The sequence below is a fragment of the Suricata suricatta genome, chromosome 4 (assembly GCF_006229205.1).
Source record: "Suricata suricatta isolate VVHF042 chromosome 4, meerkat_22Aug2017_6uvM2_HiC, whole genome shotgun sequence".
Taxonomy (NCBI): domain Eukaryota; kingdom Metazoa; phylum Chordata; class Mammalia; order Carnivora; family Herpestidae; genus Suricata; species Suricata suricatta.
The window spans coordinates 126,517,912-126,530,622 of record NC_043703.1 but is presented as its reverse complement, the minus strand read 5'-3'; the positions used below and the strand labels follow the sequence as shown (position 1 = coordinate 126,530,622).

At 44.8% G+C, this 12,711-nt stretch overlaps 1 protein-coding gene across 1 annotated transcript in view; it reads left to right on the top strand.

The window, feature by feature from the left end:
• Positions 1 to 122: 122 nt before the first annotated feature.
• The window catches only part of ST3GAL5 (ST3 beta-galactoside alpha-2,3-sialyltransferase 5), a 51,193-nt gene continuing 38,604 nt past the window's right edge, over positions 123 to 12,711 (top strand). Inside the window, exon 1 of the mRNA XM_029937734.1 lies at positions 123 to 304. Within this exon, the coding sequence (XP_029793594.1) occupies positions 220 to 304 (85 nt within the window). The 5' untranslated portion in view covers positions 123 to 219. The remainder of the gene's footprint in view (positions 305 to 12,711) is intronic.

Sequence of the window (12,711 nt, the reverse complement as noted above, 5' to 3'; positions counted from 1 at the left end):
TAGCGCGTCCCGGGGGCGGGGCCGCCGCGGGACCCCCCCGCCTCGCGCGCTCCGATTGGTCTCTCCTGTCCTCGTGACGCCCGGCCCCGCCCGCGTCCCTCCTCCGCATCCGCGCGGGGGAGCGGACAGTCTGGTGCTGAATGGGCGCGAGCGCTGCGCCGGGGGCTGGCAGGGGCGCGGGGCCCTGGACTGGCGGCAGGCCGGCGCCCCCTCCCTAGCATGCGGACGAAGGCGGCGGGCGGCGCGGAGCGGCGTCCCCTACAGCTGCGAACCGAGGCGGCGGCGGCGGCACCTGCCGGCCGAGGTAAGTGGCGCAGCCCCCTTCTCGGCGTAGTCGGGCCCGCGGGCTGGGGGCGGCGGTGGCCATCAGTCCCTACCCCTGCCGGGCTGGGCTTGGCGGCTCCTCTCCGGCCCCGCGGGCAGCTCCCAGGGCACGGCGCCCCAGTACGCGCCTCGCGGGGGCGCGGGCGGAGAGTCGTGGCCCCGGGCCGCGTGGACGGGCGAGGGGCTCTGCGGCCCACGCAAGTGTGGACGCGGTGGCGGCGCAGGGGTGAACCGCCAGGTTGTCGGGTCCAGCCGCAGTGGCCCTTTCTCCCCCGGTGTTCCGCAGCGGCTTGGGATTTAATTCATTGCTGGAAGCTTCCGAGCCAGCGGAGCCGAGTTAACTCATATCCCTGGGACGCGATTGGGGGACCCTCTGTACTGTAACTAGCAGCTCCCAAAACTGCCCTTTGCATCCTTCCGTAAGGCGAGATGTGTGGCGTCTGTACGTAGAAATTCGCCAGTGACCTTCCTTGCCCCCCTTTGCAACCAGCCCTATGGAAGAGACACGTTTTGGTGACCTTTTGCTTTCCTCTGAATTGTAAGCTGTGACTTGACATAGGCATGCATTCATTATACGTCTTTAGTGTGTAAGTAGCTCAAGGATTTTGGAGAGCATCTCTCAGAGGTGCTGGGCTAATAGGGAGAGGCAGGGGCTTGTCTCTATCTCACACCAGCTGGGTGACCTTGGCCAATACAGATCCCCTTGTGGGGCTCTGTTTCCTGGTCGCTACTGGGAGGCTTGAGCTGCTGCTGATGGCTGTGGTCCCTTCGAGGCCTTTGGGTCAGTGGTTCTGACCAAAGAATGTGTTTACCAGTTAAGAGGGTCCTACAAATCAGTAGCTGACTTGAAAGATGAATTTTCTGTTCTCATGTCTTAAATCCTATACGTGCCTTTGCTTAATTATGGATCGCTCTTTTAAAAGAGGAAATAGTTTTATGTGCTGCGTTTCATCTGGCATCCTTGGATTGCCTGCTTGTGGTGCCAAGCACCCACCTCAGTACAGGGGTTACAAAGAGGAAGAAGACTCATCTCCTGCCCTCTGGTGTTTAGCCTCTTTCTCCCCTTGCTTTATAACTGCTAATCCTCTTCCGTAGAGGGATGTGTGTCCTGAAACTGTGGAAGAGGAATTCATGTCTTTTGAGTGAAGGGGCACAGACTCAGCAACATGATGGGTCGTGGTTTCACTTGTGTAATCCGGAAAGGTTGACAACTTAGAAGAATGTGTTACGGTTCTGGTCTTCGAGCCAGGATCACCTAAATTCCAACTCACGCTTGGACAGGAGAGAGTGCTGTGAACTGCCAGAGCACTGTAACCCAGATGTCATGGTCTTTTTCCATGTCTGTCCATTATGTGAGTGCTGCTGTTCCTGGAAGATGAAGTGGACCTTAGTTGTGATTAGTAGCCATTTCTTCCTCTAAGCCAGAAAAGAAATGAGTGAGATAGGAAGGTATGAGGGAGTTAATGGAAGTGTGAGAGGGCCGACAGGCATATATATTTTCTAGAAAGTCATGTTGATGGTTACCTATTTTGAAAATACTTATAATTTGGGCCCAGACTGCCAAGTTAGTCCCATGCTGTTTGGCAGCAATAAGGGGGACCTTATCTAGCACCTTGGCTCTTGGGAAGTGAACTGACTATAATAAAAAAGGTTTAGAGTTCTCTGTGGGAGTCCATCCAGGTGCTGGGGAGGGGGCGGGAAGGGGCATGTCTGGGAGCCAGGAGTTCCTGGGAGGATTAAAGCTCACCTTCCGCACTGTTCTAACTCATGAAGAACAAATTAATCGGAACTGCCTGTGGAGGGTTGAGATCATCCCCAGAGGGCATGCTCTGTGATTTTTAAGTCTAGCTGGGCAGCCTTGGCAGAAGTAAAACAGCTGGGAAGATACACAGTGATGGTACAAACTTCCTAACTGCCGAGAAACGAGAAGCAAGGGCTGGATCAATGTGAATGGCCTAAATTAGCAAAGGCGTCCAAAATGGGGAGGGAGGTGCAAATCACCAACCTGGTGTGGGAAGAAGCCATAAATATGGATAGTGACGTGTCGTCTCAGGGAGAGAGAACCAGCTTAAACACACCAGCAGAGGGGGAGCAAGGAAGTAAGGGAGTGGGAGAGCAGTGAGGTTAGCGGGCGTGAAGACACTACCAGGCTTGTGTTACTGGAGAGCTTTTTCTTTCCTTCTTTCTTTTTAAAGTATAGCACACATACTAGAAAAGTAGACACAACTGTTAAGTGTACTGTTCACAGATTTTCCGAACTGAATACACCCACACGCTCAGATCAAGAAGCAGGAGCTCCCCAGGTGCTCCCTTCCGGTCCCTACCTCCCCGAGGGTAACCCACCACACCTGACTGTCCATGCTTGTGTAAATGGATCCTACAGTATACGACATTTTTCCTTACGAGTTAGGTTCCTGAGATTGACTCACGATGCTGCCTTTTACTGTAGTGTGCTCGCTCTCAATGCCGATTTGGCCTTTGGGTGAATTATATATCACATATTTATCTGTGCATTGTTGATGGACATTTGGGCAGTTTCCAGCATCTGGCTGTTGCACCTAATGTTGATGTGACTGTTCTCGTGCCCATCTTTGGGGTACATGTGCATGCATTTCTGATGGGGGTATCGTAGGTGTGTGATTGCTGGGTCATAGGTGTGTGTATACTCAGCTTTGGGAGCTGCAGGCAAAGCTGTATTGTTCCAATTTTTTTAATAACTACATTGTTATTAGTATGGTCATCAATATGGTTATTATATGGTAATTAGTGGTTACTTTTTTTATTGGTATAATGGGATTAGTTATAATAGTACATCCTTGCTACCCGCTGATGAGGGCAACACTGACTTTTCACCAAGGAGACAGGCAGGAGTCTTACCAGGAGTCTTGAGCAGTTTCTATCTGGCTGTGCCCCATGCCCCATATTCTCTTGGCAAGTGCAGTCACCTCCATGCCCCAGGCTCCCCTGCGTCAGGCAGCAGCACAGGCTGAGCTGTGGGGAACCCAAGAGCTCTGTCGTCAGGGTGGTTTCTCTGGCCAAATGCTTTAACTTATCTCAGCTCCTAGTTCCCTGCAAACACTTCTGGGAACCTCTCTTCCCTTTTGTTTTCTAAATATTGTACTTTCTATACTTTTCTTTTTTTTGTTCTTTTTAAAAAATGTTTATTTACTTGAGAGAGAGAGTGAGAGCACGGGACGGGCAGAGAGAGAGGGAAACAGAATCTGAAGCCAGCTTCAAGCTCTGAGCTGTCAGCCCAGAGCCCAGTGCGGGGCTTGAACCTGCAAACCATGAGATCATGACGTGAGCTGAAGTCGAATGCTTAACCAACTGAGCCATCCATGTGCCCAGTACTTTCTATACTTGTTTCTCCTTCTCTGATCTACCTGTGCTTCTGCATTTCTGCCAAAACTTCCCTCATGTCATAGAGGAAGAGCACATGTCTAGGTTAGTCCTTTAAGGCCATACAAGATACTTTTGTTCTCTTCTTCTGGCATGGAAAAAATATCCAGGATTAAGTTATTAGGAATCTAGAATTATTAGTTAAGTATCATGTGGTATGATTTGATTAATTCAAAGATGGAAAATTGATAAAAATAAATTTTAAAAGGTCTGTCTTAATAGAATAGTGGTTCTATCTTTTGGACATTAAGTCGTTTTTAATATCAAATGCCATTTTCATAATTAAAGGCTTAAATATATTGAGTTCAGAACAGAAGTAGTTGTTCTATGATATGTATGGAGTTTCTTCTTCCCTGGTTACCTTTTCTCAGCTTCTGCCTTTAAAAAAAAAAAAATGTGTATTTATCTATTTGTTTGTTTTTGAGAGAGAGAAAGAGAACATGAACTGGGGAGGGGCAGAGAGAGAGTTCCAAGCAGGCTCCATCCATCCTGGCAGTACAGAGCTTACCTCAGGGCTCAGTCTTATGAACCGTGAGATCATGACCCAAGTTGAAATCAAGAGTTGGACACTTAAGTGACTGAGCCACCGAGGCGCCCCTCAGCTTCTGCTTTTTTATCCTCTTCTGTTTTTTTTTTTAATGTTTGTTTATTTTTGAGAGAAAGACAGCGTGAGTGGGGGAAAGGCAGAGACAGAGAGGGAGACACAGAATCTGAAACAGGCTCCAGGCTCTGAGTTGTCAGCACAGAGCCCGACATGGGCCTCGAACCTAGGAATGGTGAGATCATGACTTAAGCTGAAGTCGGATGCTCAACTGACTGAGCCACCCAGGTGCCCCAATCCTCTTCTATCTTGTTCTTCACCTCGTTTCTGCGTCTTACAAGCGTCTTGGTCTCATTTCCTCTCTAGACTCTAGTGACGAGAGAGGAAGACAGAGAATGGTCCTTTAACAGGGCTGTCCGTACTCTTCCCTTTACTTGTTATTTTCTGTAATCAAGTCCTTAGTCTTCCAGGACTTGGTGGTTGGTGTAGGCTTCTTGCTTATCCTTTTTCTAGACCAGTGGTGTCCAGTGGAAATGTAACCCAAGCCACACATAATTTAAAATTTTCTAGTAGCTACATTTAATAAGTTAAAAAGAAACAGGTATATTGACATTTCAATTTCTGAGGAACATAAGAACCCCTAAACTGTTATGCACCTAATAACACAGCTTCAAACTATATAAAGTAAAAAGTGACAGATGGATAAAAAGAAGTTGATAAATCTGACACCATAGTGAGAGATTTTAGCATACATCTTTCAGTAATTGATAGAGCAAGCTGACTGAAAAACCACTAAGGGATTATTCCAACAAATAAGAAGCTTGATCAAACTGGTTATATAAAGAACATGGTCCCAGCAAGTGAAGATTTGTACTTTTACAAAAATTGAGTATACGCCTGGTCATGAAATAAGTTCTAACATGTTTAAAATAATCAGCATCATACAGATCAAGTTCTCTTAACACAGTGCAACTAAATTATATCAGTTTTAAAGGATATTTTGAAAAAAAGTGAAAATTTGAATTTAAAAGTATTTAGATTTGAAAGACAAGTAATAACAGTGAACATATATATCAAAACTTGTAGGATGACTTGTACACTTAAAGAAACTTGTGAGGTGCAACTAAGTCGGTATTTAGGTACAATCTTAATTGCTCATATTAACAGGAAAAATCGTAAATATTAATGATTTAATTAGCTAAATTAAGAAGTTAGAAACATAACAATTAAAATGGATCTAATGAGTTAGAAGAAAGGAAACAAAAAAAGATGAAATTAATTTTAATAACATTTTTAGTTAACCTAATATGTCTAGTATATTATGGAATCAATCTAAAAATTGTTGATGACCTGTTTTACTCTTTTCTATTACTCAGTCTTCAAAGCCTGGTGTGTATCTTACTTATATAGAGCACTTCTCAATTTGGTTTGGCCACATTTGAAGTCCTTAACAGCCACAGGTGCCTAGTGGCAACTGTACTGGACAGCATAGCTCTGGATCTTAGCCTGTTTTAAACATTGAGCTGGTTTGTCTTGATAAAGGGGACAGTCAGAACTAACTGTGGTTGTGGGGTTCAGTTATCTGCCAGGCAAATCTAGGATCATGGGAATCTGGCAGTATTCAGTGGCTGGCAAAGAAGGAACGGACTCTTTGTGAAAATCTTGTTAAACCCACTCCCCTCCTCACAAACCCACATGCTACAATATGTAGTTAGGTCATGAGAAAAAATAAATGCTGTGCTGACTCACTTTATTGTCACCTGGTCTAGACATGTTTTCTCTTTCTCTTCTATGTGTGTGTGTGTGTGTGTGTGTGTGTGTGTGTGTGTATACACACACACACATTTTATATATATATTTTTTATTTTATATATATGTCAGTGTATATATTTATATATGTCAACTCATTTAATTTTCACAAAAGCCATGTGAGTTTGGTATCATTATTATCCCTAGTTTACAAATGAGGATATTGAGGCTCAGAGGGGTTAAGAAACTAATAAAGTGTAGGGGACAGCACCTGGGGGACATTCTGACTCAAGTCTGAGGTGGAGGCAGATGCATCCCTCCCTTTGCAGCTTGTAGTGTGTTCCTGCCACATGCTTGAGAACGAGTCCTGTGGAAATTCTTGGGACGCTCGTTGGAAGTGGCTGAGGTGTCTGTGTTCCCTGTCCAGGTTGATGTGTCCCCCGCAAGCCATCATCACTCCCCTGGGTCTAACGGCAGCCCCCTAACAGGTTTCAGGCCACAAGAGGACTTCCCCATCTCCAGCATAGCTCAAGAGAGGTCTCTCCAAAATCCAATTCCTGTTAACTCCCTGCTCAGTTGCTCCTTTTATCTCAGGATAAAAAATTTCTAACTTCCAGCAGGCCATCGCATGGTCTGCTTCTTTTTCTCCAGCTTCTCTTGGTGCCTTCTTCTCTCCTGGGCTGGGTCTTCAGGCACCCAATGCAAAAATCTCCCCTCTGTGCCTGCTGTCGCTTCAGGTGACCCCTGCCAGCCCACATGCACCAAGTTCTACTCAATCCTTCCTGGGAGGACCTTTCCTAACCTCTTCCCAGACACAACACACCCTCAAATCTAAAACATCTCGTAATAGAGCCCTCATGTCCAATGTAGAATAAATTTGAAAGAAATACTATGAAAATAATTACATTTGTGATAGATCTACTTGACTGATTTTTAAAATAAGATCCTGAGAGCCTTTTGAAGAAGAGACGGTGCTTGTCTGGCCATTGCTGTAGCCCCAGGCGCGTATTGCATGCTTGATTAAAACTGCTTCCAGGAGGCACGCCTGGGTGGCTCAGTCAGTTGAACCTCTAACTTCAGCTCAGGTCGTGATCTCACATGAGCTCACATGATTGAACATGGGCTCAAGCCCCACATCGGCCCGCTGCTGCTTGCTGTCAGCGTGGAGCCTGCATAGGAGCCTTTGTCCCCTTCTCTTTCGGTTCCAACCCCCTTCGTGCTTTCTCTCTCTCAAAAATAAATAAAACATTAAAAAAAGAAAACCCAAAACCTGCTTATATGAGGAGCACCTGGGTGGCTCATTCAGTTAAGTGACTGACTTCGACTCTGGTCATGATCTCACGGTTCGTGGGTTTGAGCCCAACGATGGGCTCTGTGCCGACAGCTCAGAGCCTGGAGCCTGCTTCGGATTCTGTGTCTCCCTCTCTTTCTGCCCTTCCCCTCACTCACTCTCTGTCTCTTTCCCTCTCTCAAAAAATGAATGAATAAACCTTTTTTTTTTTTTTAAACCCTGCTTATATGAATGGCAGCATGCTTCTTTGGGGGCCTGCCCAAATAATGACTTCCCAAATATTTGGAGCAAAGAAGAAAAGGGATATGTGATTGGGGTATAAAAGGAAAGTCTGTGTTTTAGCCATGCCTCTTACAGACCTAAATACCTGTTGTTGGTTTTAAGAGTTCAAACATACTTAACTTTCTCTGAGCTTAAAGTGGCCCAACAAACCTTTCCTTTTTCTTCTGTAATACTGTGCCTGCTCCTTCAGTCTCAGTGAAGTGGGGCTTGATTTTATGATTCGTGAGATCATGACCTGAGCTGAAATCAAGAGTCAGATGCTTAACCTACTGAGCCACCCGGGCACCCCTAGGGTCACTTTCTGATTTGAGTCTTATGTGACTAGTTTGCTTCTTCTAGGATGACACAGCTTACTGAATGCGGGATTATTGCATAAACTACCTAGGAAATCCTTGACCTTCGCTTCCCTATCCACCTGGACAGCTGCTCCCTGAGAAATATTGCTGAGGTCTTGTTTGGCGATGTCACTTCATAATTTCAAGACTAGGAACCCATACCCCAACCCTTTCTTTTGGGAGGATGGGATCTTGGTTATGTCAGAATTCACACACACATCTTCACATCATGTCATTCCCTGTTTCCCATTACACTCAGAGCCTATTCACATTGGGTCCCAGAGTTGATTTTGTCAATTATTTCTATTGGCTTTTACTTTCTCCTATTAAGTATTATTTCTTCATCCCTACTACTTATATCCTATAGATCAAGAGGGAAATCTTCCATTTTAAAGGTACCTTCTATGGGCTCTGTGCTGACAGCTCAGAGCCTGGAGGCTGTTTCAGATTCTGTGTTTCTTTCTCTTTCTGCCCCTCCCCTGCGTGTGCGCTCGCTCTCTCTCTCTCTCTCTCTCTCTCTCTCTTAAAAATAAATACTAAAAAAATTTTTAAAAAAGCTACCTTCTAGATTTTGATCTGTTTGTAGTATTCATGGGGTTGCCACAGACTTGTTCTCCTCTGCATATTCTCCATGTATAATTTGTGGTCATAGCACCCCCCCCCCTCCGCCTGCCTCGAAGAACTCTTATAGAAGGTGTTTTCTTAGAGCTTGGAGGGACCCAAAGAGGTGGGGCAGTTCTATGAGTAGTTTTCCTCCGTTTATTCCAGTGTCATGTCTTATTCCCCCTGGTCTCCTCCTCTGAGGGGTACCCCTACCTCTGCCATTACATCACCTCAGAGAATGGTGGAGTATGGTACTGTGTGGAGCCCTCTGGCATGCTCTTTGCTTTTTCCTTCCCATTACTGGCCTGGATTGGTTACGCAGGCCAGATATCAGCCGGCAGGCTGCTGGAAGACCAACCCCGCCAGCTCAGTCCCCAAATGGCGTCTTCCTCCACATCTCTTGGTCAGCCCCCTCCTCACTGTCCCTGCTCTGGCTCAGTCGCAGTGACTTCCGTGACCTCTCCTTAACTGCCTTCCTCCCATTTCCCATCGTGAGCTGGTCAGCCTGCTCCGGAGCCACTTAGGGCCGCCTGGCACCTCCTTTTTTGTGGCTAGCGTGGAGCGCATGGTTCCTTCTTCAGCACTTGTGCCACTCGTGCCGGGTCGCCTGTAATCGGGCCTGAGCATGCCTCTCTGGGCATTTTGGCATGGCTTTTCTTCCATCTGGAATGCCTGTTCCTGTCTTCTGTCTCTGAAATCTTGCCCATCCTACAAGGACTCACCTACACATCCTCCCCTTGATGTCCTGTGATGGAGGTGATGGTTCCTTGCTCAGGGTGCTTCAGGTACATTGCTGCCCCGCTGCCGTGGCGTTATTTGGTATTTTGGGTAGGCAGGTGATTTTGCTTTCTCTGGCTGGATTATTCATCTAAAGAAGAAAGGGGCTATGTCTTATTTATCTTTATATTCCCAGTGCCTGATATATGGAAGGTGCTTACTGGATGTTTATTTAAGCTCTTTCCATGGTTTAGCTACTGTTGATAGTGCTGCTGTAAACGTCAGGGTGCACGTACCCTTTTGAATCTGTATTTTTGTATCCTTTGGATAAATACCTAGTAGTGCAATTGCTAGGTGGCAGGGTAGCTCTATTTTTAACTTTCTGAGGAATCTCCAGACTGTTTTCCACAGTGGCTGCACCAGGTTGCATTCCCACCAGCGGTGCAGGAGCATTCCCCTTTCTCTGCGTCCTCCTCGACATCGTTGTTCCCTGAGTTGTTAATGTCAGCCATTCTGACAGGTGTGAGGTGGTATCTCATCATGGTTTTGATTTGTATTTTCCTGATGATGAGTGATGTTGAACATTTTTTCATATGGCTGTTGGCCATCTGGATGTCTTCTTTTTTAAAATGTCTATTCATGTCTTCCATTTTTTCACTAGATCATTTGTTTTTTGGGTGTTGAGTTTGATAAGTTCTTTATACATTTTTAGATACTAACCCTTTATCAGATATGTCATTTGCAAATATCTTCTCCCATTCCATAGGCTGCCTCTTAACTTTGTTGATGGTTTCCTTTGATGTTTATAGCAGCATTATCAACAATCCCCAAACTATGGAAAGAGCACAAATATCCATCAACTGATGAATGCATAAAGAAGATATGGTATCTATATACAATGGACTATTACTCAGCCATCAAAAAGAATGAAACCTTGCCATTTGCAGTAGTGTGGATGGAGCTAGACTTATTATGCTAAGCAAAATAAGTCAGCCAGAGAAAGACAAGTACCATATCACTTCACTCATATGCGGAGTTTAGGAAATAAAACAAATGAACATTTGGAAAAGGGGAAGAAAAAGATAGGGAAACAAACCATGAGACTCTTAACAATAGAGACCAAACTAAGAGTCAGTGGAGGGGCCGAATGGGTGATGGGTGTTAAGGAGGGCACTTATTATGATGAGCACTAGGTGTTTGTTACATGTAAGTGATGAATCACTAAATTCTACTGAAACCAATATTACACTATATGTTAACTAATTAGAATTTAAATAAAAATTTAGAAGAAAAAAATGTTTATTTGAAGGAGTATTAAGGGAATAAAGCAAATTATAGAACAGTATGGACCAGCCCTCTGCAACTGGGGCTTTACAAGAGAATTAAGCCCTGCTATTTGAAGGCAACCATTGTAGGTTATGACTTAATTTCTCTCCCATGCTTCTGGAATGAGTCTAGTTCCAGCCTTGGGAGAATTAAGAGAATAGGTATTCAGATGCTTTTCTTTTGGGTTCACTTCTCTAGTTGAACCCAACTTAAAGAAGCCTGGTATAGACACTTTGATCCCAATCCTGATAAAATATACATATACAAAGAGTAAAGACTGATAGAATGTAGACCAGAATGTTAACAGTGGATATTACTGGTTTGTAGTATGAAAACCGATTTGTGGTCTCAAAATGTTCTTTCCACTCTTGTATAATTTCTGAAGTTTCTAACCTTGTGATAATAGAGTTATAAAAAATACTTTTTGAATAAGCCAAGCCAGAGTTCCTAAAGCTGACTGTGCCTCATCGAAGGCAATAGTGAGTTGGGGGTTTTGTTTTTAAATGTAGCAACATACGGCAGCAAGACCAGGAGTCCTGGAGCTGAGCCCCTCAGCGTTGCCCCTGGAGAATCGGGCCTCAGGTGTGAGGATGACTCTCGCTGTCAGCTCTCTGGACGTGGGTGTCTCTTTTTGCTGCCACTGGACACCTTTGAATTGAAGGGCTCACCATGAGAGGAACTAGCATGCTCATGCATACTCACATATACTCTTAAAAGTAAATCTATGGGCGCCTGGGTGGCTCAGTCAGTTAAGCATACGACTTCGGCTCAGGTCATGATCTCAGTTTGTGAGTTCACGCACTGCATTGGGCTCTGTGCTGACAGCTCAGAGCCTAGAGCTTTAGATTCTGTTTCCCTCTCTGCCCCTCCTCCACTAGCGTGCTCTTTCTCTCTCTAAAAAATAAACAAACATTAAAAAAAAAAAGTAACTCTGGAGGTGTTTTCCCCCCTCTCGGTTGCTAGGAGTAAACATACCCCGAGTTATTTGAATTTAGCCTCCCATGCTAATTCTTGCTCATGACTTACTGCTTCAGCCAGCCCTATTTTTTCCCCTGAAGTTTGACCTTGTTCGTTCTCACACAGGATTTTATTCTTATTCTGGCAAGAATGCACCAGTGGCTGCTGAAATAAGTATTTAATGAGGAACAGGGTATTTACTTAGTGCCTAAGTATCTTCCATCAAGTCACTTATTAATTACAAAGAAAAAATAGTAACTTGACAGCAGAGAAACCTGCCTCATGCTGCTTTAACCAATTGATCAAACCGAACATCACCAGCAGTGGGACAGTCAACATCATGTGCCTCCTGAGAAAATGCATTGAGGAGAGCACAGCATCAGGCTGGTTTTTCCTGCCCACAGTGTATAACTTGAATATAATCATGAAGAAATAGACAAACCTCAAGTGAGGGACATTCTACAGAGTAGCCTGTACTTTTCAAAAAATGCCAAGGTCATGAAAGAGAAAGAAAGGAACCGTTTCAGCTTGAAGGAGGTGAAGAAGAGGCTGAATGCCACATACCATCCTTTTTACTCGAGGGCCATTATTGGAGCTACTAAAGAAATTTGTGTATGATCTTTAGATTAGATAGTATTGAAGCAACAATAGCTATTTGATTTTTATCATTATGCTGTGGTTGCATAAGAGAATATCCTTGTCTTTAGGAAATACTAAAATATTCAGAGGGGGAATATCATCATGTTTTCAACTCCTTTCATATGGTTAAGAAAGTAATCTGATGGCCTACAGGCACATGAAATGATGCTCAACATCACTCATCATCAGGGAAACACAAATCAAAACCATACTGAGATACCACCTCACACCAGTCAGAGTGACTAAAAGGAACAAATCAAGAGACTATAGATGCTGGCGAGGGTGTGGAGAGACGGGCACCCTCCTACACTGTTGGTGGGAATGTAAACTGATGCAGCCGCTCTGGAAAACAGTGTGGAGGTTCCTCAAAAACTATCCATAGAACTCCCTTATGACCCAGCAATAGCCCTGCTAGGGATTTACCCCAGAGATACAGAAATGCTGAGGCATAGGAGCACATGTACTCCAATGTTCATAGCAGCGATGTCAACAATAGCAAAACATGGAAAGAGCCTAAATGTCCATCACCTGATGAGTGGATCAAGAAG